Below are 26,412 nucleotides of genomic sequence, written 5' to 3' on the forward strand. Positions count from 1 at the left end.
TTTATGGTGAGGGTTATTTGTACAGGATTTTGACCTTTAGGTGGTATATTCCATATATATACAGTGACATTCAGTAGTTTACATAACAATTTATCTTAAGTAAACAAGGAAATTATTTTTATATTTCTGCAATAGAAAATTATATTTCAAACATAATCTGTTCTTTTGAACCTTTATTTAATTAAATAATCCTACAAAGAAAGTGCAATTATGGTTTCCACAAAATATTATTGAGCATAAGTCTTTTCAACTATGATTTAAAAATAATAAAATATTTTGCTGAGCTGCAATTTAACACAGCACTTCATTTGTGAAGAATTGTGTTTTTTTTATAATTACACTTATTTATAGTGTATTTTTTTATCAGATATTGTAAATGCACCCTAGTGAGCATAACACCAATGAAGTAATCAAATATTATTATATCCATATTTATATTTTAATAAAAACATTAGATTTATCCACTTGTCAGGTTTTGGAGATGTACTGTATGTGTCACTATAAGGAGCAGAAGAATATGATCTTTGCGCTTAACAAATTAAATTAAATATGTAGGCTGACGGATGTCTTCAGTGGAGTATGTATGACACCGTTTCCTTATCAAAATAAATAAATAAATAAAGGATTAAAGAGTAAAAGTAAAGTAAAGAGGCCAAATGGAGGAGGCTCATTCTTTATCCATGCGCTGCAGATGCTCTGTTTATCTGTTTCCTAGTGAAGAATTCAGTTTTTCCACTTACAAAGTCCACCATGTAAATAGCCATTGCGACATGGCGCAACGCAACTGACTCTTCAAGGAAATGGGAGGTGAGACTCTGATTGGTTTAATGCATGTTAGGCTCAAAACACATCCATAACTCATTAAGAGAATTAGCACTACCCTGTTAGACCATGCATTGGGGCCCAAACTGTTTTGTCTGTTCTTAAAATACCAAAAGTGGATTCAGACTTGCCCTTAATGCTTTTGCCCCATGCACTTTAGACTTTGCGCCTAGATCATTAAAATAGAACTAATTTTGTTAATTGTCAATATTAAAGACTGAATGCAAATTGTGAAAAAAATGTATCCTTAAAGGATAGGTCAGGGATTAGGGATGTTTCCTACAGCCGGAGTTGGGTCTGAAAAAGCTATACTTTGGCAGAATAAATGCCATTTTTATCACACCTTCATCGTCAAGTTAGCCAGCAATTTTCATGCAAGACATTAAGCATAGTCATACAGCAAAACAGGAAATTCAGTTCTAAATATCAGGCTTAAATCACTGAAATAATGAAATAGCAGCCCATAGCCCTGCTCTAAACCTGATTAAAAGTCTCTAAAAAATCATTGAAGACAAAGGTATGGCTAAGAAGTGACTAGAAGCTAAGAAGAATAGGGATGTCCTGCTGAAGACTGGTGGTATATTGTGAGACACTAGTGATGTCCTGTGAGATTAGTGATATCTTTTATGAGTCTAGTGATGTCCTGTGGCTGCAGATGTGCTGAAGTATTTGAAAATAAGTACTTGTAAACTTTCTAAAAAACTTTACAGCAGTAATTAACAATTTTTTGTTGTAATCTATCTGTATGCTACAGTCATGAGTGTTCTCTAATTTAGTTGAGTTCATTTGTGAAATATGCTTAATAATATGTTATGTTCTGACTCATCACCAGTGAATATAAAACATGGCTTGAGTGCTTGGCTTGAACAAAAGCTTGAACAGCAATAAATACCAAGCTTAGCTCAGCAGCAATTGATTTTTCTTTTATAAAACGACCATACATGATGCAATCAAATGATATATCTACAAGCTTTATTATTTAATGCACCATATGATGTGCCATATGGTAAATGAATACTGATTGATGAACAAGTGAAGCATGATATTAGATTTCCTTTACTGATAGCAGCTGTTATTCAAAGCAAATACTTTGTATGTCACAAAATACCTTGTAATGGCAAATTATAGGCCACCTGGACTTTCGTGATCCTCTGCTGTTCTGGCTTAATGTGAAACATCAAGAGTCTGCTGTTGATTCTGACACTGCATAGCAAAAAGCTATGCAACAGTAACAAATGTCAATCTCTATTACAGCCTTAAAATGTATATTCCACCAAGAGAAATCAGTTCTCAAATTTTGATGATAGGAGGCTTCTTTTTTCCCCCTTTCAATTTCACAGATGGACAAATACCACAGATTCAGCATTTCATTTTGAAAGCACTACTAGATTAGACTATGCATTAAAAATTTTAAAAGAGGGTCTTACAAAGTCAAAATTTTGACCCATGGTGAAAGCTGGGATCTTGAATGCTTCAGGACTAGAGAACTCCTGGCTGGATGGCCAATATGTCATTTAAACAACACATTCTTAAGGCCGATTCACCAGATTTTGATACATGGTCAGGAGCAATTGGTATATTTAGAAAAATAAATAAATAAATAAATAAAACATTTTTTGTTTAAGGTAATTATGGGCATATTTTGGCAGCGCCAATAGCCTAGTAGTTAAGTGGGCCGACAGTATATACAGTATAGCACTGTGGTGACCTGAGTTTGATTCCCACTTCGAAGTCCATTGCTGATCTTTCCCCTCTTTCTGCTCCCAATGCTTTCCTGTCTGTAATCTTAACTATCCTATCCCAATAAAAGGTGAAAAATCCCTAAAAATAATTGTGTATAAAAAATAATGGCCATCTTTTTATTTTGTTATTAATGTTTTTGTACTGTGCATAAAGAAGATACTGTACCCAATTGTATATATGTGTGTGTTTGTCACTTCCTGAATTTCTTGGAATTTTGTTTATAGAATGCATTTTATAGATTTAGATATTGAATTAATTATCTGTGTGTTTTAGAGCTGCACAATTAATTGTTAAAAGATCGCGATCTCGATTCGACCCCCTAGACGATCTTAATCCAGCATTTCTACAATTCTGTCAATCATATTTTCAAATTCAGGAGAGAGAAAAAAGCGGCTGCACGAGTCTTTTCATTGTTTCATATACGTTGCTCACTGACATTGACACCTCCAAATGATGTTGAATGAGTCGCATAATGTATTTAGAGGGTATAATTCACCTAAAAATGTCATTTTTGTCTTCATATAATGATGTTTTCGCGGCCGGGAAATCACACGTGACGTGAGCTGCTGACCGTGAGCTGTTATCACAGAGAGGGTGCACGCGCACTCTACTTAATGATGGATGCGCGCGCGTCCACTTTAGTGAACAGAACCTGCATATGTTGCGAGTAACTGGTAATACAGTTGTAAATAATATTTTGTTTGTGGCACAGAGTGATCGTTTGGGAACCGCGCGCGAAGTATGAACAAGCACTTAGCAGTCAAAATGAAACCGAAAGTGTGCACTTTATTTAAATGATCCTATCACATTTTAGAGTTATAATTACGACAAGCATTTGATATGTTTTTTCTTTCATAGCCAACCCAAAGTTGTGCATAAAAATAAATGTTTACAATGTCAGTATAACTACTCTAGCCTATATGTTGTTGAATATAATCTGATAATGGCAAATGTCTGATTTTACCAGTGAATAAATTTGTCTAATATGACAGATTGCAAGCATATATTTCAAACATAATAATTCAACATCAGAATTATTATAAGTAGAATAGAATTATTTTAAAAAACCAGTAGACCTACACATAATATTATTATCGATGTTGTGCCATATGTTTGTTTTTAAGCAAAAAAATCGTGATTCTCATTTTAGCTAGAATCGTGCAGCTCTAGTGTGTTTATGATGCAGAGAGAAACATTAAAAAATGAATAAAAAAAAAATAATCTAATTTAGCTGCAGTGTATACATGGTTATTCCCAGGGCTTGACATTAACACCTGCCAACACGCCAAATTTGGGTAGATTGCAGCTGTGGCGGGTTAAATAGCCGTTCGCACTAGGGTAATTATTATTGTAAATATTATTGTAATTTCAACAATACAAAGTGCAGTTTACAGTAAAACGAAACAATGTTCCTCCAGGACTAAGGTGCTGCAGTAAACAACATGACACAGGTCTGTGCATGACAAAAAAAAAAATCTAAAGAATGATATAAAATAAAATAAGATAAACTTAAAAAAAAAAAAAAAAAACTGATGGCCGATAGACATCATAATGGTGAACCTCTTCCCCGCCCCCGTCGCAGCAGCAACCAGCTCGCAAAAAAAATACATGGCCTCGTTAACACTAATATGACTTAGGTTTAAAATGCCATTTTAGAACAAAGACGATCCACATCCACACTGGCATCTAGCATTTCTAGAAAGCCCTCCTTCCACACCATACCGCTGAAACCGCACATCACGCGACCACACACACACAAACATGCACACACTCTGTCATGCACGGCAGCGTATGCCTGCATCTGAGCTCCAGCAGTCAGCAAGTGCTTTGAGCACAAAACCTTAGAAAGCAGTGCACGTCAGACAGTTTATCATGGATGTACCTCTGGATCATGTCTCACTATAGTTGTCAAATGTGATATTTAATTCATCTTGTCTCAAGATCTACAATCTACAAATAATTAATTTGTTATGAAAAAATGAATTATTCATTAATAATAAATTCACTGCCGCCTGTGACGACAATGCCAGTGTCCATCGCGATGTTTTACATTAGACATTGTACGATGCATAATTGGTCGACATCATCCAACCCTAACTCACACTAGCCACTTTGGCTGGTTGAAAATATATTAAATTGTAGTTTGCTTAAAAAGCTGAGTTCAACACTAAGGATGGCCCAATAGCCCAAAGCCAGTGTGAGAGAAGACAAGATAACTGTGATCTGATAACTGGTGCGATCGGGTCTCTTTTAAATAGACTGGACAAAAAGTGACGCTCGTACATCCACTCCTGCTGCTCTCAAGAGCTTGTGATTTTTTTTGTTTTTTTTAAAATGTCTATTTTGTAAGCAGTAGCAGTTGCTTTCGCTTTAACCATTCTTTAAACAGATTATTAGCGGACCTAACGTGAACTGTGTGCACATGATCCTCCTTATATTATCACACATGGTATGGTATGTTTTACATCTGCTTTATATTGCTTTCAGTTATTATTGGTAATAGTTATCATCGTTTACAATAACATGTTTCAATAGTAGATTAACTCTCCATTTATGAATAGTTAACTGAACTTTAGCCTCTACAGACTACTGTGCATAATTCTTTTTTTAAAAATTCAATTAGATAATTTTTTTGTTTTAAGAAAGGTTTTGTTGAATTTAACAATAATAATAATACAGATATTTGCATTAATTTGTTCCAACTGCAGTTGGGTTACTTAAGCTTTAAGTTGGACGTGTTTTATGTATTTTACTTAACTAATTTTATTATTTACTGTTATTTCTATGTTGTTGAGTGTGACCTGTTGCTGTTAACTGTTGGCTATTGATGTAAACCTATTTGTCCTTCGGGGACATTAAAGACATTCCATATGTATTCCTGTATTCCATATGAAAAAGTGCATGTATACAGCTATATTAAGTTTGTTTTGACACTTGCTTGTTTTATACTTCTTTTTTTTGTGTGTGGCTATGGAAAAATTGTTAATTCTTTAGTATTAACTAATTGCAATGCGACGCTATGAAACCACACTCTATTTGCTCATGCTCATTGAGCAAGCTCATACACAAGACACAAAAAGTGAAATGAATGTGGAGGCATGTGAAAAAACACAAAATCGAAATCAATTAATTTTAGTATGCAAAAGTCAAATTTTATGCATATAATATTTATTTTCACAACAGCAAAATTGTGGCTTGTGAAAATTGCGAGTGGCTAGTAATGTTGGAAAACTACTAGCCACAGTGCCTGGTGATCAAAAAAGTTGATATCAAGCCCTGGCTATTCCCAAATTGTTAGCTTTAGGATTAGGGGTTGATTAAGGTGCTCAAATATCAATAAACAGTATTTAAGTACAATTATTTTGGCTATTTCTATTAAATATCATTCATTCATTTTCTTTTCGGCTAAGTTCCTTTATTAATCCAGGGTCACCACAGCAAAATGAACCGCCAACTTATTCAGCACATGTTTTACACAAAGGATGCCCTTCCAGCTGCAACCAATCACTGGGAAACACCCACACACTTACTTTCAACAACATACACTACGGACAATTTAGCTTACCCAATTCACATATATCGCATGTCTTTGGACTTGTGTGGGAAACCGGAGCACACGGAGGAAACCCATGCAAACATGGGGAGAACATGCAAACTCCACACAGAAATACCAACTAACCCAGTCAGTCAACTGCCCCGTCAACTGAATATCATTCTACAGTATAACATGTTCTAAGGACAGTACTGTACAATATACTGATGATAAATTTCTTATCCTCCAAGTGTTCACACTCAGGTTAATGGAAGGTAAAAACTGATGTTAGTCGGGTGCTCTGTGCATTAAAAAAGTGATACCAAGGGGTCATTACCGACTGTCCATTTGTGACAAGTTGGGAGTGAGAATGTGTTGGTTTGGTCCAGAAAAATGAATCATAATATTGTCATGGCTGGCTCAATAACCTGGACAAAATTTGGCATGACAGCCAAGACATGCTTTTTCATGAAATATGTTGGTTATAACACAACAGTCAATTCTCTGCAAAAGAGTTGTTGTTGTTCACCCTGCGGTTACAATTCTAACGCGGCATGTGCTTCAGAAGGTATCATGGTTGTAAATTCAATTCTGGCTTGGGTTAGAGCTGATCCGGTATGAAAAAATGGTCAAATCATGAGCAAATTGATCCCCGCCGATTGCAGAATGGCTCAGGTTTTCACGCATTAGACAAACAACCTGAGGAAAACCACAAAGGTGGGATAAAGCCTGACTTTGTAAAGAGCGTCGCTCCTGTGTTTTCTGCTCACAGTCCCAGCACACCGACACACTAATAGGCTTTTCTTCTGAAAGGAAATAGCAAAACTTCCCCTCCGTGGTGCCCAGTGGGGGGAGCTAAAAACCTCATTCTGTACTCCAGTGCTGTTTAATCTCGGATTCATATGGAGGAACGAACGCCTCAGTCTGTCCCGTGAAATGTAGACATGGGTCAACGCCCTGTGGAAATGATGCGTGTGTCAGAAACCCCTGCTGCTTCTGCGATTCATTCTCTTGCGCTGCTGGAGCTGCACCGTCCTGCCTGGCAGGCTGCTTCCGTCAGTCACAGCGCTCTTTTGCTTTTCTCACCAGAAACAGACAAACACAGCCTTGACACCTGAGATCTGCCCTCCCAACTGTAATAAAACCGCCTAAGCACTGCCGCAGTTGTGTGCCAAGGGAAAGCGCTGTTGTATATAATGGGATGGGGAGGGATCATCAAAGTGTGGTCTGGAATATATGTGTCAAACTGTGCATTGCTGTGACAGAGTAAATGTCTGTTTTGGGGATTTGGACAGCTTTGTGTGACCAATTTAAATGGCTGTCAGCAAAAGTGTAACGGCTACTGCAAATAGTGCATTGACTGAACCCTTAATTGTGACAAATGTGAGGTCTTATAAAGAAAAGAAATCTAAATCTGGCTAATATTAAACTATTTTGTTCAAGTATTGATGGATCCATTTCAATACATGATTTGTCAGGAAGAAGTGTTTTAAGTAACTTAAAACATCATACAATTGAGTATAATCACTTTATAAAAAATATTTTAATACGTAAAGGTCAGAATACTGGTTTAATTTGTATGTTTATATGTGAATGCCTGTTCAGACAATTATTTAACCAATATTTTGTGAGTTAACATTTTACTTGATTGTAAAAGGCTTCCTATGTATATTAAACACTACATGAAATACACTACACGACAAAAGTCTTGTCGTCGACCCCAGTTGTAAAAGCATGAAATAATAACTTGACTTCTAGTTAATCATTTGGAAAAGTGGCAAAAGGTAGATTTTTCCAATGAATCATCTGTTGAACTGCATCCCAGTCATCACAAATACTGCAGAAGACCTATTGGAACCTCCATGGACCCAAGATTCTCATAGAAATCAGTCAAGTTTGGTGAAGGAAAAATCATGGTTTGGGGTTACATTCAGTATTGTGGTGTGTGAGAAATCTGCATAGTGGATAGCAACATCAACAGCCTGCGGTATCAAGACATTTGTGCTGCCCATTACATTACAAATCAAAGGAGACGGCAAATAATTTTTCCAGCAGGAGAGCAAGCAAAGTTCCTGCAAGCAAAGAAAGTCAGGGTGCTCCAGGATTGGCCAGCCCAGTCACTACACTAGACATGAACTTTATAGAGGATGTCTTGGATAAGGTGGAGGAATAGGCATTAACGATAAATCCAAAGAATCTTGATGAACTCTGGAAGTCCTGCAAGAAAGCTTTCTTTGCCATTCCAGATGACTTTATTAATAAGTTGATTAAGTCATTGCAGAGATGTATGGATGCAGTCCTCCAAGCTCATAGGAGTCATACACAATATAAATTATTTTTCCACTGCATCATGACTTTACATTCTATACTGTACATTATTTCTGTTAAGTGACATGACTTTTGCCTAAGCAAAGTCAGACCTTGCTGTCTTAATTAAATAATTAAAATTCAAGACATGAACATATTTTATTCAGGTAAAATAAGCGTAATCTAGAGGTCTTTGCCTTTCATATAAGCCACTTCTGATACCAAAGATTAACTAGAAGTCAAATTATTATTTGTAGTTCATAAATCTTGGATAGGCGACAAGACTTTTGTCGGGAAGTATATATTAATACATATACAAATACACATATACAAAATGCAAAAACTGAAATCCATGCTCCTAACTATTAATAACCCCTGTTACAAAAAAAATTAATAACTACCAACAGTTTCTGAGAAATTTATTAAGTGGGTTCTAAATAAATAATAATTTTGTTTTCTTTCATATTTGATATTCCCCGTAATATTGCTATATAAACATCCTAAACATATTTTAATTGCTTAAATTAATTACTCAGCATCGCAGGTCATTCCTAAATATTCCATCCTTGAACAAAATGTACTGTACAACCAGCGCAAAATTTTTCTTCCACACAATGAGGAACCCGTCATTTACAGTGGTGAATGGTTATCTCTAGATACCCACTCAAAACATCTGACACTTTTCATAGCAGGATGGTGGCAACAGGGAAAGTGGGGGAAAAAAACATGCACTTTGTTATACTCAACATTATTATTCTTGAAGAGTTGAAAGAAGGACGCTGAGGGCTCTGACTTGACTAATGACATACCTTGATGGCAGTGGAGGCAATCTGGATGTGATGCAGTTTTCGCAGAGTACTCTCTCTGTCTATGAAATAGGAGGCAGCCAGCTGGTGCAGGGCCTCCAGAGTCACCGCTGTGCTGTTACTGGTGTAGTCGCTCGCCTCTGCTTTCTTACTCAACTTTCTCTTGTCCACAAATATAGTCAAAGCCTCCTCTCCTAGAGGAAATGAAAGAGACCATGCTCGCTGATATAGAAACAGTACAAATTGATCTATTCTGTGCACATTCAGAATGTATCAACGATTCTGATGCAAGCTATTAAAGGGTTTCTGATTAACCGCATAACAATTTGAACAGTACTTCAATATTTCTCATTTCGCAGAGATTCAGCTATTTTTTCAGACATGTCTGCCAGTCATGTTGAAGAGTCAGAAAGATAAAGCATTCCCTGTCTTACAGTTTTACCAATTTTACAAAAACATATTGTTTTGTTGCAAATATTAATATACAAATAAAAATATACCCTTTATAGTTTTCAAATCTGTGTTTGTCTTATTAATACGATCAAAAATGACAGAGTATTTTATGAATTAATGTGCTGAAATGCATGACTGCATTTGCTGACCCCAGGGGGTTAATTACACTGATTTCAAATCCCAAAATCAATCTTTTACTCAGACATTTATTTATTTATTTTTTTGTGGTTGTGAAATGTATTAAGTATCAGTTATTTGAGCGCTTTTCAGGAAAGAACCCCTCTGTTAAATCTACATGCGAGTTTCCAGACTGCACTGAATGTAATCCACTAAAAACAGCCTGTACTTTGAATTAATAATAAGAAACATCTTTCCTTTGTGATGACCCAGTGTAGTGAAAAAAATAAATTACATATACAGCGGGGGAAAATAAGTATTGGATTTTTCCTGGGAATAATATTTCTAAAGGAGCTGTTGACAAGAATTTGAACAAGATTTGGTAAAACACTAAATAATACAAATATAAAAATAAAGCAAAAAAAAAAAAAAATATATATATATATATATGATACAATTGTTGTATAGTGTCCAATGTGTATCCAATGTGTAATAACAATGGAATGACAATGAGAAAGTACTGACTATTAAAATGTAATTAACACTTTATATAAAATGCTTTTTTTTTTTTTGTGATGGCAGCTTAAAGATGCCTCTTATATGGAGAATGAAGTCACATGAATTGCTCAGGTGAGATTTGTTCACAGACTTCAACAGAGTGTAAAAATTGTGACAGTTCTGTGGGTCTTGTCTGTCAAATCTGATCTTTATTTTCTATTAGATTCAAGTCAGGTGATTGGCTGGGCCATTCTACAGCTTGATTTTCTTTCTCTGAAAGCATTTGAGAGTTTCCTTGACTGTGTTTTGAATCATTGTCTTGCTGAAATGTCTACTCTGGTTTCATCTGGTAATGTCGATGTTGGACTGAAGCAGCTAATATTCATTTACTCTAGGGCAGAGGGTTGCTGAAGAACTAGTGAGAGATTTGAGCTGCAGTCTGGGCTTTCACTGCCTTTCTACAACTCCCTATCTTTATGTGTTCAATACTTTTTTCCCTGTCATTTACTCACCCTCATGTTATTCCAAACCCACAAGTCTTTTGTTCATCTTTTCTCCTTTTTTAACACAGAAGAACACATTTTTAATCAAATTTGATAAAGTCCTTTAATTTGATGTCTGTTTACTCTGGCGTCTTAAAATATTTGTAAAGAGATCACGAAATAAATCCATATAAATCGAGCAGTTTAATCTAACTCTTCCAAAAAGGCATGATTGCTTTATGCGATAAACAGATTAAATTTAGTCTTTCATCCACATATAAACATTGATCAGTGAACATGAACAGAAGCTCAACCGTACCTGCTTGACTCACACAAACAAACTATGGTTCTTGCAGAAGCTCAAACACGCTGGTGTGACATAGAAAAATGGCCCTTTGAAAAATGACACTGTTTACTGATCAAGGTTCCTATCTGAATTGAAAAAAGTATAATGAAAAACAATAACTAAATCTGTCTTTTATATACAGCAATTGTGTCTCCTCACAATACCCACTGTAGACTAAACTGCTCAATTCATGTGGATTTTGTATGTTAGTTTATGATGTTTTTGAAGTGTCCAATATTAAGTAAATAGATTTTCATTGGAAACAGAAATCTCTTCAAGTCCATTAGACATTAGATGTTATGAGGAATACTTAATTGGTTTGGAACAACATTTGAGTGAGGAAATATTTTGGGGTAAACTAATCATCTAACAAATACAGTTGTTCTAAAACACAAGCTACCAGTTTGAAGAAGCCTGAACAAGCAATGTAGCACGGTGGTGCAGTTGGTAGCTTAATCACCTCACAGCAAGAAGATCGCTGGTTCGAGCCTCGGCTGGGTCAGTTGGCATTTCTGTGTGGAGTTTGCATTTTCTCCCCGTGTTTGCATTGGTTTCCTCCAGGTGCTCCGGTTTTACCCACAAGTCCAAAAACATGTGGTATATGTGAATTGGGTAGCTAAATTGTCAGTAGTGTATGTGTGTGAATGAGTTTGTGTGGATGTTTCCCAGTGATGGGTTGGAGCTGGAAGGGCATCCACTACGTAAAACATATGCTAGATAAGTTGTTGGTTCATTCGGTTGTGGCAACCCCAGATTAATAAAGGGACTGCGTCGAAAAGAAAATGAATAAATGCTGCAGCCTTGCTTATTTTTCAGCCAGGAAAATATTGTTCCAAAGTGCCACCTATGGGCAGAGTGAAATTGCATTTACATTCTGCATGTCTACTGTTTATTGTAATTATGTTTTCTGTAGCATGATTTAACAAACAGACCATCAGTTTTTTTTTTTTCGTAATATTTAGAAATTACATGGTCTAATTTAAAGGGGTGGTCCAGAGTGTATTTTTTAAGGCTTGGTTGTGTTTAAAAGCTGCAAAGCAATGTGTGCTCATGCTTCATTTGTAAAGAAATCAAATTATTGTTTTTTTTTTTTCATGTATCTTTCATTGATTATATACTGCTACTCAGCTAACATGAAAACGACTGTCATATTACCTAGTTCCTCCGAAAGGCCCACCCTTAAGAGGTGGTTAGCTAACACAATGTGCTGTGATTTGCAGATTGGCCCCAAGTCACAAGTAAAAGTGTCACGCTCCTAAAAGCATGCGCTTTTGCGCTGTGCAAACACTGTCAGTCAGTCTAGCTGTTAGCCATATCAGTTTGAGCCCGAGTCAGACAGAGGGTGAAGAGGACACAGCTGAACCTAATGTCTGCTCTCTAAAATTAAATCTGACAAGTGCCTTTCATATATATATTTATTCGGAGTAAGCATGTGTAAGTATAAAACGTTCACATATCTTTTGCGAGTTTGCTATTTGAGATGTAGAATGCAGGGAAAACAGCAGCATAGAGAGATACTGCAGCACTGGCAAGGATTGTGGGTGTTTACAGCGGTTTGACGGATAAATATGAATTTGTAGCTAATTGGTTAACCGTGCCAAACAGCATTACCCATTGTTTACATCCTTGTTTACATCCTTGCTACAATATACCATTAATGCTAGAAACTGTGCATGCAACTGATCAATTTTAACAAACAAAAATACTTACAGGTTGTGGCTCAGAATCCACAGCTTCTGCTATTATGGTTGGAGTTGCTCCTTAGAGGAGTTTTTAGCCAAATCCAGCACTGAACTGGGAAAGATTCTAGAAGCTCTCCTTTGTCAAATGCTAGCTATATATTTTTTTTTTCTCTGGAACATAATTGAATTAAATTCTAAGTGCTCCTCTCTTTGTATCTTGTCCTTAGGACGTGAAAAATACACTAATAGAACAAGCTCTGTGGAAATAGCAGTATTTGGAGGGCATTTTAGCTTTCTCTGCTATAGCATTACAGCGCCTCTGGCCACACCCCTTCGCTGCGCATGGTGAATGTACGTAACCTGAAGCACTTGTGATCTCACTAACCTGGATATTTGTTTGTAGTCCCCAAACTTCGTTCGCTGTAGGCTTTGCTAAACGAACACTGTAAACTAAACTCTGTAAACATCAACTAAAGTTTAAAAGATGATATCATGGTAGACCATCCCTTTAAATCACAAACTGCTCATGCTAATCTTGGTTTGGGTGATGATCTATTTTTAAAGATTACAGATACAGCAGTTTAGTCTGTAATATAGCAAATGAATGTTTTAGTCATATACTTACAGTTGAAGTCAGAATCATTAGCCCTCCTGTGATTTTTATTTTTTTTTCTTCAAATTTTTGTCAAACGATGTTTAACAGAGCAACAAATTTTTCAATTATTTGTTTGTAATATTTGTTTTATTTCAACCAGAAAAAATAAAAAATGTTTTTATTTTTTAAAACCATTTTGGGGTCAAAATGATTAGCCTCCTTAAGCAATATTTGTATTGCTTACATTACAAACCACTGGTATACAATGACTTGTCTTATTAACCCAATTAACCTAGCTAAGCCTTTAAATTACACTTTAAGCTAAATAGTATTATCTTGTAAAATATCTAATAAAGTTATTATAGTAAAATTATTTACTGTCTTCAGGGCAAAGATAAAATAAATCTGTTATTAAAAGTTAGTTATTAAAATTATTTTGTTCAGAAATGTGTCTTTCCATTAAACAGAAATTGGGGGCTAATAATCTTCAACTGTATATATATATATATATGTATATTTTTTTATTGTTAAAATAAAAAAACGGAAATGTGTAACAAAATCAATTAACTAAACATCACCACACCTAAAACAGAATTTAGAAATCTGTGCCAATATGCAGCTCTTGAGTGCAGATTAGTGCAAATTTATATTGTATGCCTCCACTGTACATGCTAAGAAACTCTGTGCGGCAGTTTGTATTCCAGTCAAATCTCTGCAGCAAAGCCATGACACGCATCTCCATTTTCATGCTCTAACCTTACACAATATTGCTTGTTTTCCAGAGCAGTGAAGGCCACATCAGTTGTGTACAGCCAATACTGTTGCATTACGTGAAGCAACTTGTAAGCGTAGGCTGCTGCGAATTGGGGAACTGAGCGAAATAATGTGTGCGGATTTCGGAAAGGTAACCCATTTTGGCCATGATGCCATCTGTTTGCACCTGCCTCCCCCTTTCCGAGCACACAGTGGAAGAAGTAATACATTATAAGTCAGTGGGAGGCAAAGCATGTCACAAGTGATTTTCTTTGGCTTGATAGAGTGGAAATTGAGATGTAAATATGCATGAGATCTGTTTGTTTCTTTCAGAGGGGGAAAAAAACAAACAAAAATCTCAAGCTCGCTCACAGTAGGTATTATGACCTTTTTGCTAAATCACCATGAGTATTTGTCACAGACAAAAACATATATTTCTACCTCCTAGTGTAGCTGACAGTAGAAAATGGGTCCCATATTTCTTGATCAGGTTGTCAGTAATTAGTTGGGCTGTGGGCCTGCGTCCCAGGAGTCGAATGTTCCTTATAAACTCCGGGGTGAGAGGCAAGGGGGAGTTCAGGAAATCCCGTCGCTCCACAGCCAAGTTATTCACTTTCCATCGGCCAAATTCCCTGCATGAGGAAAACAGAGACAGTAAACAGGCCTGTCCCTAATGATCTGTTTTCATTAACATTTCTCAAATGTTTTGGACATGATAGAAGGAGGCCTGCAGGGCAACCGGCGCTCCTGCCAAGCTGCATCTCTAGCCTCAGGTTCTCAGAGCATGTTTCATTTGGGGGATGAATACCACGCGTAGGGCGCTGTCTCCGAATGTGCAGCTGACAGGTGCTATGCTCAATAAACACTTCATGACAGAAATCTGCCCTGACAGAAAGACTCACAGAAGTCTGCCCTGTGGTGACAACCAATACCTTTCATAAAAGTGTGAAGAAGAAAAAAAAAAAGTTAAATGAAAAAGAAGAAGAAAAAAAATACCACCACAAAGCTCTGAAATCCTTCAAGGCAAAAGACAGACAAACAATGCTCCAGGTTTTGGTGACTCATCCCTTTTTTTTTTTTAATTTTAGCCGCTCCTGCTTCCTCAACAACACCACATGATATAAAGTTAACTCAATATGATGTACTGTATTTGGGAAATATTATGTTGTCTATTCTAAGGGGGGGATGATTATTATTATGCTATTATATGTCATTTAAAATTTGTTTTGACATGACAGAAGTTGTGATAGCCTTTATTTGCCTACTTTTGACAAGTATTAATGTAAATCAATCAATCAATCAAGCAAAATTTAAATTTGGATAATTAATTTTCTCCATTTTCAGTTTGTCAGTTGACTAGATTGTTGTTGTTTGCTTTTGATCTCATTTTACGAACAGGTTGTGCTTTTTTGTTTTTTCTGCCTCTAGGTTTCTGACACAACTCCACATGACATATATTTCACTCAATGATAAGTATTAAAGATAATTATGATGATCAAAACACTCCTGGAGCTGTAGGAATGATATTTATAAGATGAATCAATCAGACACAAATTAAAGTTGGCATGAAATGAAAGCTGCGATAATCTTTATTCTGATTTGTGACATATATACCCGAGTAAAATGGCTTCATTTTATTGTTATTAAGTAAATTATGCTATTAGATGTTACTAGTAAATTACATGTGTTGGGCAGTAGCGTCACTACAAATAGTGACGCTAGTAGCTTAACTACATTTCTCAGTAGCGTGCCGGTAGCGTCACTACTTTATACATCAAAATAGCTTTTCTGTAGCGTTCTATTTTTTAAGTCAAGTAGCACAGTAGCGTCCACACAAGCTACACTTACTGATCAAGGATCAACAAGTGACAGCACAGACATTCTCGGAGCTGTAAGGCCGGTGTCTAGCTGATGAAAGTAAATCCATATGATGGCAAGAATGATGATTCCTTTTTCTACCTGTTTTATGGTGGTCGACAACAAACCTTTTGGTGCATTACAGCCACCTATCACTCTGGTCGGTGACATTTCCAATTAGTTAGGCTAACACGAGAAATTTGCTTGGTAGAAAGATTACTGAGGTAGAGGAGTATGGGTAGGATAATGCTTATTACTAAATATTTCCCTTTACTAGATTACTATAGTATCTCAAATGTGTAACACCTGGTTTTATTGGATTTGTTGTTTTTGAGTTATATTAGAGCTGGGCGATTTTTATATATTTTAATCAATTTTATAGAATTTTCAGCATACCAATCCCTTTGTGCAGCTGATTTACCACATTTTGTGAAATGTTTTAGCTGACTGACAATATAAATAAAATAATAAGCAAAAGAACAATCTTAATTCAGCATTTACTGTTAAAGTTTTCAACAACTAAAGACATTACAAGTTATTGGATATTATTGTTCAACTTCAGAAAAAAAATAAAACAAGTTTGGAACAAGTAAAAGGTGAGTTAATGGTCACAGAATTTTTAGTTTTGGATGAACTCTTCTTTTAATGGTGAGTATGGTAAATTTAGAGTGAACTATTCTTTAATATATTTTATTTAGGGATGCTATTGATTGTTAATAATCCTTTATTTGATTAAGCATGGACATGTAAAGGTTTAGTTATGCTTTGCGATGTGAGATGGGTCCACGCATTACATCATAAAGTGTGTGCAGTTTACCTTATTCTGTCACCCTCTTGACATCGCATATTGCGGGACGCATAAAACCCTGTTATGCGCAGATCTCCATTATATCTGCGGATGTTTTAACCAATTTCATCTGACAGACTGGCACGAATATGGGCCTATGCAGACTCTCATTTTATAAAGCGTGCATCAAGGCGAGATATACGGGGAGTGTCTCTATTGACACGACAAGCCTCTGAGTTCTTATCATCCTTCAGACCGAGTTTAATCTTCCGAGGTAATATAACATGTTATAAGTGCTGCTAATAGCCTGTAAAGACTGTCCAGCTCATGTTGCTCAAATTACACTTTGTTAATATATTAAAATCAAACTGTGAAAATAGTTTGATTGTTTTGGCGCTAAAGCATATTTAGTTTGTGCCCGTCTTAAACAACTGCGGGTGGATGATGCTTTGCTCTGTGGAAAATAAGGATGTAATTAATGATCCTCTGTTGTTGTAAACGTCTGTAATATATTTGCTGCATTTCAATATGTCATTATTTTAAAGATTATGTCTTGAGCATCTAATTTCTCCTCAGTGATTAGGTCCTTTAAATATATAAAGGCTGGTTGATTTACCGTCGGTGAGGGACAATAGTGGCATTACAGATTTCAAAGAAAATATCATAATATTAAAAAGGAAACTTAAGCCTGACAACAAAAGATCCTATTATTGTCAAAACAAATACACAAATAACACATTTTTATCGATTTTTTTTTTTATTGTGATAATTATCGATAAGAAATTATCACCCAGCCCTAAGTTATATATATATATATATATATATATATATTTTTTTTTTTTCTTTTTTTTTTTTTTCCTGTTTGGTACAGCATATTATTTGCAGTAGCTTAAATAATTAAACTGAACAATTATGCCTCATATGATTCGTAGACAGTTTTATTGATCAATAAGATATGATTGACTTGGATTTAAGTAGGATTTAAAAATGAAAATTGCAAAAATAGCTTTGATGTTGCTGAGCTACTTTTACCAAGTAGCTATTAGCTTAGCTTGCTACATTTCCTAGAGGGTATAGCTCTAAGTGTAGTTAAGTTACATTTTAAGTAGAGTAGCTAATAGCTTAGCTCACTACATTTTTCAAGTAGCTTGCCCAACACTCTAAATTACATAGTAGATGTCCTATTAGTTAAGAATGAACAGTCAATTTTTTTAAGGCTAAGAGGATGCAACTATTGTGACAAAATGCACACAAGTCCAACCGACATCCAGTTCATCCAGTTTAATGCATTTTTGTGCCATTGAATTTGAATAATAAAACAAAAATTTGTGACATAAGAACTGATATGTTCATTCAGCTAAAATATAAAAACAAAGAATAAATATTATTATTAATTACTTAATACATGATAATAAAGAAATATTATTTATATTGTAAATGTTAGTCACTTGTTTGGTCATTTTGATTTGATCATCAAGTGCACAAAGATGGAAGCAAATCAATTGTGAGAGTATACACACATACAGTACATTAATGGTTTTGGTGAACTGTAGATATTTAAATATTGCAAGGATGCCAAAGCAGATTTATGTGAAAAAATAAGATTCGGATTATAACATTTACAAAAATAATTTTACAACATTCACTTACACATTTACCATTTAAGCTATACCTGTTAGCAACAAGTAATGCACTTTGATACTGATGTTCTGAATCAGTTCGAGCTTTATTGCTAAGGATGTTTACAAACAAGGGATTTGTCTTTGTGATAGGAACTCCCCTTACAGTAGTACAAACACAGTGCAGACATAAAAAGACAATAAAAAGAATGAATAACATCAGTACTAAAAAAAACAGAGGGAAAGAAATACTTATAGATAGAAGTGTGTATTATTATTGGAATTAACAGGTTTGATGTGTAAATTTACATATTACAGATGCTTTACAGCACTGAGCTTTGTTAAAATTTGCACTTCACTATGTAATAGCACAATCGTGTCTGCGGGAATAGCTAATATATTAAATATTGTTAGTATTCTTTTTTTAATGTGTGTTTTCATTCTGTATTCATTTAACAATCTTTAATTTGTTGACTGAGCTGTTATGGGTCAATGTGGTTGTTCCTAGTAATTGTGATCAGTTGATGCAAATCAATCGTGTTCAGGACACCTTTATTAAAGGGATAGTCCATCCGAAAAAAAAAAAAAGAAAAAAAAAATATATATATATATATTATTTGTTTTATTTCAGCTAGAATAAAAATAGTTATTCATTTTTTAAATTCCATTTTTGGGACAAAATTATTAGCCCCTTTAAGCAATTTTTTTTTTTTTCGATAGTCTACAGAACAAACCATCATCATACAATAACTTGCCTAATTACCCTAACCTGCCTAGTTCACCTTATTAACCTAGTTAAGCCTTTAAATGTCACTTTAAGCTGTATAGAAGTGTCTTGAAAAATATCAAGTAAAATATTATTTACTGTCATCATGACAAAGACAAAATAAATCTGTTATTAGAAATAGGTTTTTAAAACTATTATGCTTAGAAATGTGCCGAAACAATCTTCCCTCCATGAAACAGAAATTGGGGAAAAAAATAAACAGGGGCGCTAATAATACAGGGGGGCTAATAATTCTGACTTCAACTATATATATATATATATATATATATATATATATATATATATATATATATATATATATATGTGTGTGTGTGCGTGTGTGCGTGCGTGTGTGTGTGTGTGCGTGCGTGCGTGCGTGTGTGTGTGTGTAAAGATATTTGTGTATTGCTTTACATCCTGTGTGTATTAAGCATTATGAAAGCATTTTAACCCATACAGTCGCATGGCTAATGTGGCATAAAACGTGAAAATTACTGTTGCACTGGTCTGAAAATTGTGTATGATAGGGCCCAAAATCTTCTTTTGTGTTCAATAAAATAAAATAAAAATTTAAAAAATTAAAAACACATAAAGGTTTGGAACCACTTGAGTAAATATAGTACATTTTAATTTTAGGGTAAACTCTCCCTTTAAATAAATTGTGACATCTTGTGTGGTAAATTAGGTCTTACAAACTGCTTATAGTAAAAACAAAGAGGTTTCAAATCTTGCTGTGTGTCTTTTAGTGAAACATTAATGCACAGGCATACATCACAGCACAGAGTGACACAAATTGTTGCTATGTGCGCTAACATACTGTAACCCAGGATGGAAACACAGACCAATGAATCTTCCCAAAGCACAACACTAAAAGTATTATTGCCATTTATTAAATGATGAGCAGCTGATGAAGCTATTAAAAAAAAAATAATAATTAATCAGCCCTGCCAGAAACTATTTGCCTTCTCAACTGACAGGTCAAGACTAATGCTCTTCGTCGTCTCACCAGCAGCAACTCACAGCGCATACAAAAATAACACATTTAATTCATGCAGTTACAGGCAATTAAGTATTCAAGCCTTTTCTCTGTATAATTCTTTCAACCCCCGGTCCTTATTTTTAAGCTCTGCGTTACATAATTATGCATATGCTAAAACAGACACACGCCTCTAAGAAAGGCATTGGCACAATCTCACACTCAGTGCACCTCAAAACACCCTCCAATCACTGCGCGCCTCTCTTCTATTTAAGCCTATCCTCTCAGTTAGCCGAGAAATAGTGAGTAACCTCATGCACAGGTGATGGATGGAGCCGGGGTGGCCTTCTGAAAGGGGATCTATCACATTAAATCAGGAGTAATGACAGAGGCCTCTCGACCCAGATGTTTGATTGATTCATTCCAGCAAACGCCCTTAATTCCATCTGCTGTTTTGCAATTCATTAGGGAGCAAAAGTGATAGAATTATGTCAAAATTATGTCACAAAACACACACATTATTAATGTATGGCCGAAGCTGTTGTTGGATTTATGTCAGGATATAATTTCTGCTAATTTCATAAGCTTACGCCCTCAGCTGCTGTAAAGCAAGGTAATATTGTGCTTGGTGGGGCATTTGGGATTGTGTCTGTTCGCTTGAATTTAGATGATCGCTTTCAATTTCACATGCCACCAAGATAACTACTTTTTTAAACTGGACGGTTCTTTGGGAACTGAGCTTTCAGGAGTTCAAAGGTGCTCCGCAAAGAGGAAAGTAAAGACAGAAAATCCTCCCTGTCATTCTCTTTCCCGTCACTGCTGAGCACGATAAGCTTGGATTGTCTTATCAGGTAAGGCTTTGTGTGAGAGCAGTTTAAAGGCTTCTCTAGGAAGCGCTCTATGGGACTTCTGCTGCGCTATATGAAATGCTCATTACGATCATCAGTCTTTGCAACACTGAATGTGCACTGAAACTTCCTCTGTGCTTTCTGTGGGAGAACAAAAAGTACTTGAGGCTTATGTCGTAAGCTTTTATCTATGCCTTTAAGATAATTATTAAAAAGATGATCTGAATAGCATTCAGGAAGAAGAGAAACTTTAAATAAGGGCAGCTGTCATCATGAAAAGGAAATAGCATTTTATGAAGTGACCTTTTACAAGCAATTTCAAGCTGATTTCCCTACTTACATTATTAAGATTGCGTGTGTGTGTGTGTGAGAGAGAGAGAGAGAGAGAGAGAGAGAGAGAGAGAATTGCTTCAGTGTGTGTGCACATCTGCATCTTTGGAAACTATCCTGTGGCAGTGCTTCAGTAAAGCAGGTGGTAAATTTGGACCCCATCTTTGAATGTTATGACATGGCATTTTCCCAATATTCTGCAAAGTGAAATCCTCCAAATGTACAAAAAAGGGCTATTTCCAACAAAGAACTCATTAAAATTCTTTCAAATTCAATCAAGAAGAACGTGGGAAATTGAAGGAGGGATGAGATGGTGCACTTTCATTACCCGGACGGCGGTGTTACACACCACTGTAAGTAGGAGAAGCACTTCTGGTAATTCATCTTCTACCTGTCATTGCGGATTATTTGAATTGAGCAACGCAACAAAGCTGCGCTCGAAGGAGAAAAAGCTCTGCCCAATATTATATTGCCACTTTTAATCTCTCTAGGTCTGCTACATGCATATGTTGTTATCGGAAAGAACATGCTGATTGTCTGAGTAAAAAGGCTCCAGGCTCTGCAACATATTACCGTGAATCTGCATTAGCATTAAAAAGATGCAATCTGATCTAAGGATGTCACAAATGTAATATGAGACTTTTATGGAGCTATGCTGCATTTATCATCCTTTCCTTGCATTGACAAGTCACGCTTTTAAAAGAACAAGTTATTGATGTGGATTCCAAACCCTAGATTAGCTTATGAATTACTTTGTAAACATATAAAAGATCTCTGTGAAAGCTATTTTTTTATGAAACACACTTTTATTGTTGGCTGCATGCTTTTGTAAAGCGTGGCTAATAAGCTTAATTAATACACTTGATTTTAACTAAGATCTGAAGAGTTGTGTGCACGTTTTTATTTACAATATTTATAAGGAATCTATTAATCTCATGTTGCCTGACAGATAGAGTTATCATCATAGAAATGGTTATGAAACATGAAGGCTTCATATAGGATAACACCTGGTGCATGTAACACGACTAGGATAATTATTAACAAGCTGATCTTTTTTTTATGTAGAAGAGGAACAAACTCTTCTCGACATCAGACAACATTAAATAACTAAACATGAAAACAACGTCAACAACAAATGTGCAAATGAAAGTGGCAAACTGTCAAACAAAGCATTTGTAATTATTCATGGTCCAGTGCATGCTGGGAAGGAGGTGCATGGGAGTGAAATGCTGAATAATTGTTATGTTTGCACCACAGGGCAGAATATGCAGTACTTATGTACGTACATTTAATAATATAATATAATATAATATAATATAATATAATTAATATAATAATACAACACTAATAATAAAACAACAGTTTGACGGCATAATCGTGTGTGTGTGTATATGTGTATATATATATATATATATATATATATATATATATATATATATATATATATATATATATATATATATATATATATTTAAAAATTATACAAGAGTCTTTAAACCGTTTTGTATGAGGACCTACTTTCTTCCGCCACTTATTCACATCTGCAGCTGACGTCAGAACAGCAAAAACCATTGCTACTTCACCAACATCAGTTTAGAGCTAGTATTTGAATGGTTCTGTAGTGTAATGTCTGAAGTTTTTTACAAAACAAGTGATTTTGCTGACATTTTAAGATTATAAGGCTGAACAGCATGAAATGCCATCCATCTACAGTGATTTCCCAGTATTTCTCTGTTGCACTTAATTGTAAATATTTAAAATAGGCACTATCCTTATAAATAAACTGCGTAGTTGCAATCTAAACAACTACATTCTCAACTAAAAAAAAAAAATCTCAAAAGAACATTATGTTGTCCAACAGCTGCAATATTTGCCAAACTGTAGAGTGTCCTCTGCTTGTTGCTGTTTGTGGGCAGAGTAATACACAAGGGTGAAGGGTGAAGAGGCTGGACGAGTGCTGTTATTTGCAGAATTTGCACGACTATCAGACAATCAGATTCAAGAACCAGAACTGTTGTATATAATATAATATAATATAATATAATAAAATAAAATAAAATAAAATAAAATAAAATATAATATAATATAATATAATATTCATTAATTTTTCTTCGGCTTAGTCTCTTTAATTATTAGGTATCGCCACAGTGGAATGAACCGCCAACTTAACCAGTAAATGTTTTATGCAGCGGATGCTCTTAATAGACTAATGCAAAATATAAAATCAAAACATCAGTAGGCCATTTGTATTGAGTACACCTTGCGGTATTGGGGATGAGTTGTATGCACATGTCTTATTAATTTGGACGGCCTCATGCATTCATTAGCAAGAACTTTAGTGCAGATAATTCACTGTGGCTGGGTCAGGAACTCTTTGCTTTGAGGAATAATGGAAACGGAATAAAACCATAGTTCAGATAACTATCTTGGTATTGCATTTGTTGTTCCCAGTATTGCTAGTGCTGCGACCTGAAATGTTTGGAGCTTCCTCACCTGGGTCCAGTATGCTTGGGTAATTACTATTAGTATTACTATTAATAGTAATTACTATTTTTTTTTTTTTTTACGGATTACAAATTTGTACATTTTTTGGTCAGCCAGAAGATAAAATAAATTAAGGCAACATGATTAATCTCCTAATTGTCCACTGTCAATTTTTTAAAAATATGACACAACCCCCCACAGAGCTTACTGGGCCCACCTTTTGGGCCGGGACCCCCCTGTTGGGAACTGCTGATATAGACAACACGGTGGCTCAGTGGTTAGCACTGCTGCCTCACAGCATGAGCTGGATGAACTAAATTGGCCAAAGTATATGAGTTTGTGTGTGAATGAGAGAGTGGGTGCTACCCAGTACCGGATTGTGGCTGGAAGGGTATACGCTGTGTAAGACATATGCTGAAATAGTTGGCGATTCATTCCACTGTGGCAACCCCTGTTAAATAAGAGACTGAGCTGAAGGAAAATGAAATAATATAATATAATATAATATAATATAATATAATATAATATAATATAATATAATATAATATATAAAATTAAGTATTTTCAGTTTATCTGTTTATTAAGACATGATGTCATGTTTTTTTCTTAAATGCTGGCATGCATGTAAAAGTTGCACCTTTTCAATTAGTATTTTGATACAACACACTTATTTAATCAAGGAGTGGTTGTAATCTTCCCCTAACACAGGCTTGCTGCCGACAGTAGCCATCTCAAGGGAACAGGTGATAATGCCGAGTAATAAGAATTAAGAGCCCACTAATCAGTTGGCCACATGATAAGACTATTAATCTTGCAGAGGGAGCGCTGAGCCTCTGATGTACCAGGTTTAGCCAACAGACTTAAAAAAAAAAAAAAAAACTCCAATGTTTTGATGAAGGGCCAATCAGGGCAACCGTGAAGTAGCTCCCACAAATTAGAGGATGTCAACTGTGGCTTCTGAGAACAGATGAATATTCGATAACTGTCTGTGCAATGATGGAAATGATGTATGAGAAATCACCAATAATTTAAGAGCTGGAATGTCTGCTCACCTTCTAATGGACCAGAAGTGTAATTCCACAGATTTTATGTAATGCTACTTCTGTTAAGTTCACTGTAGCAAATTCAAGTCTTTTAGAAAAAAATGACATCATTTAGGTCACTTTGATCATTTAGAATTGTTTAAATAGTTTTGAAACTCATCAAGGATGTTTATTAAATATTTAAATAAAAAATAATTAGCATTTTGAAAATGTATTAAAAAATAAATAAGTGTTTTCCATTTGAATATATTTGTAATTACTTTTTTCTTGGAATGGCAAAGCCAGTTTTCAGAATTCGTTACTTCAGTCTTCAGTTGCACATTATCCTTCAGAACTTATTTATTAAATAGTAATTAAATTAAAATGATTTGATGCTATTTTTTCAAGATTTTTGATTAAGAATGTTCAAATTAACAGTATTTGGTTGTTTGTTTATTGTACTATTGATTGTTACTTTTAAATAATTAGATGCATCCTCACTGAAATGCCAAAACAAAAATGAATAAAATCTTTCTGACCTCAAACAGTATTTACACTGACAGCTTTATGCATATTTATGTGTTCATCTGTTGGCTGATTAGTAATTCAGACATACAGCAACAGAAAAAATACACATAATGTCAGATATTTCAAGATTCATTCATATAACATGGCAAAACAAGTTGCAGTCTGATGATGTACGTTTTAACATATGCAGATATAAGTCTAGTTACTTAAATTACTTCAAGAATAGCCCCACTTCCAATCTATTTGAATTGAAATTACTAAATTACACAAGACACTGAATTACAGTTTGAACTGAACTGTACACACCCAGGAAACTATGGATGCACTGAATTATCAGGCAAATATAGCATTTTCGGTTATCGAGGAAATCTACCTACTACATGTACTTATATTGTACAATACTACAACACTACATGTACTTAGTGTACTTGTCCCTGCTGTTTGCGATAGCGCTGGTGTGCTGTCATGGCTGATGCTTCTAAAACTATACAAACTTGAACATCTATAATCTGAGTTGAATATTGAGAAAATCGACTTTAAAGCAAATTAATAATTGAAAATTGAGTTTTGATATATTTACAGTAGACCAGTGGTTCTCAAACTTTTTTCACCAAGTACCACCTTAGGAAAAAATTGTCTCTCCAAGTACCACCTTATGACACTATTTTTTAACCAGTATTAAAAAATAGTGTTGTAGGCCTAATTAAGCAGCTACAGGTGTGCACAGTTTAAAAACGATGCAGATTAATAACTATTATTAAGAATATGTATTATTGTCAGTCACTTTAAATATTTTAAATAGTCTGAACATTAACTGTGCTTGCAGGTAAAAAAAAAAAAATGTTTTAGTTAAAATTTGATTTTAAAAGTTCATTAAAAAATGGCACTTTCTTAAAAAGTAAAAAGAAAACTGCTGCACTTAAATCTAAAGTATTCATAATAGCCTATTCATCAAAAGCTGGAAATGTTGCTTCGACCTCATAAGTATAGGCTATATGTCATATTCATACACTTTTAGACAAATCTTGAAATATATGTTAAATGTACATATGACAGGGT

General features: G+C 35.0%; 2 protein-coding genes across 14 annotated transcripts in view; one reads left to right on the top strand and one right to left on the bottom strand.

Moving 5' to 3' along the window:
- Positions 1-26,412, top strand: part of LOC147836423 (uncharacterized) — a 451,022-nt gene that overhangs the window by 336,076 nt on the left and 88,534 nt on the right. The window lies entirely within an intron of this gene.
- The window catches only part of brinp3a.2 (BMP/retinoic acid inducible neural specific 3a, tandem duplicate 2), a 101,019-nt gene that overhangs the window by 47,764 nt on the left and 26,843 nt on the right, over positions 1-26,412 (bottom strand). For all 4 annotated transcript variants that reach the window (XR_015492421.1, XM_087254727.1, XM_087254728.1 and 1 more), the window contains 2 exon segments: positions 14,578-14,768; positions 9,214-9,404 (listed from right to left, as the gene is read on the bottom strand). Coding sequence is in view for 3 of the 4 variants with exons in the window: in XM_087254727.1 (XP_087110853.1) it covers positions 9,214-9,404; positions 14,578-14,768 (382 nt within the window). In the remaining variant the exon portion in view is untranslated.

The sequence above is a fragment of the Danio rerio genome, chromosome 6 (assembly GCF_052040795.2).
Source record: "Danio rerio strain M-AB ecotype USA chromosome 6, GRCz13ab, whole genome shotgun sequence".
NCBI classification, from domain to species: Eukaryota; Metazoa; Chordata; class Actinopteri; order Cypriniformes; family Danionidae; genus Danio; species Danio rerio.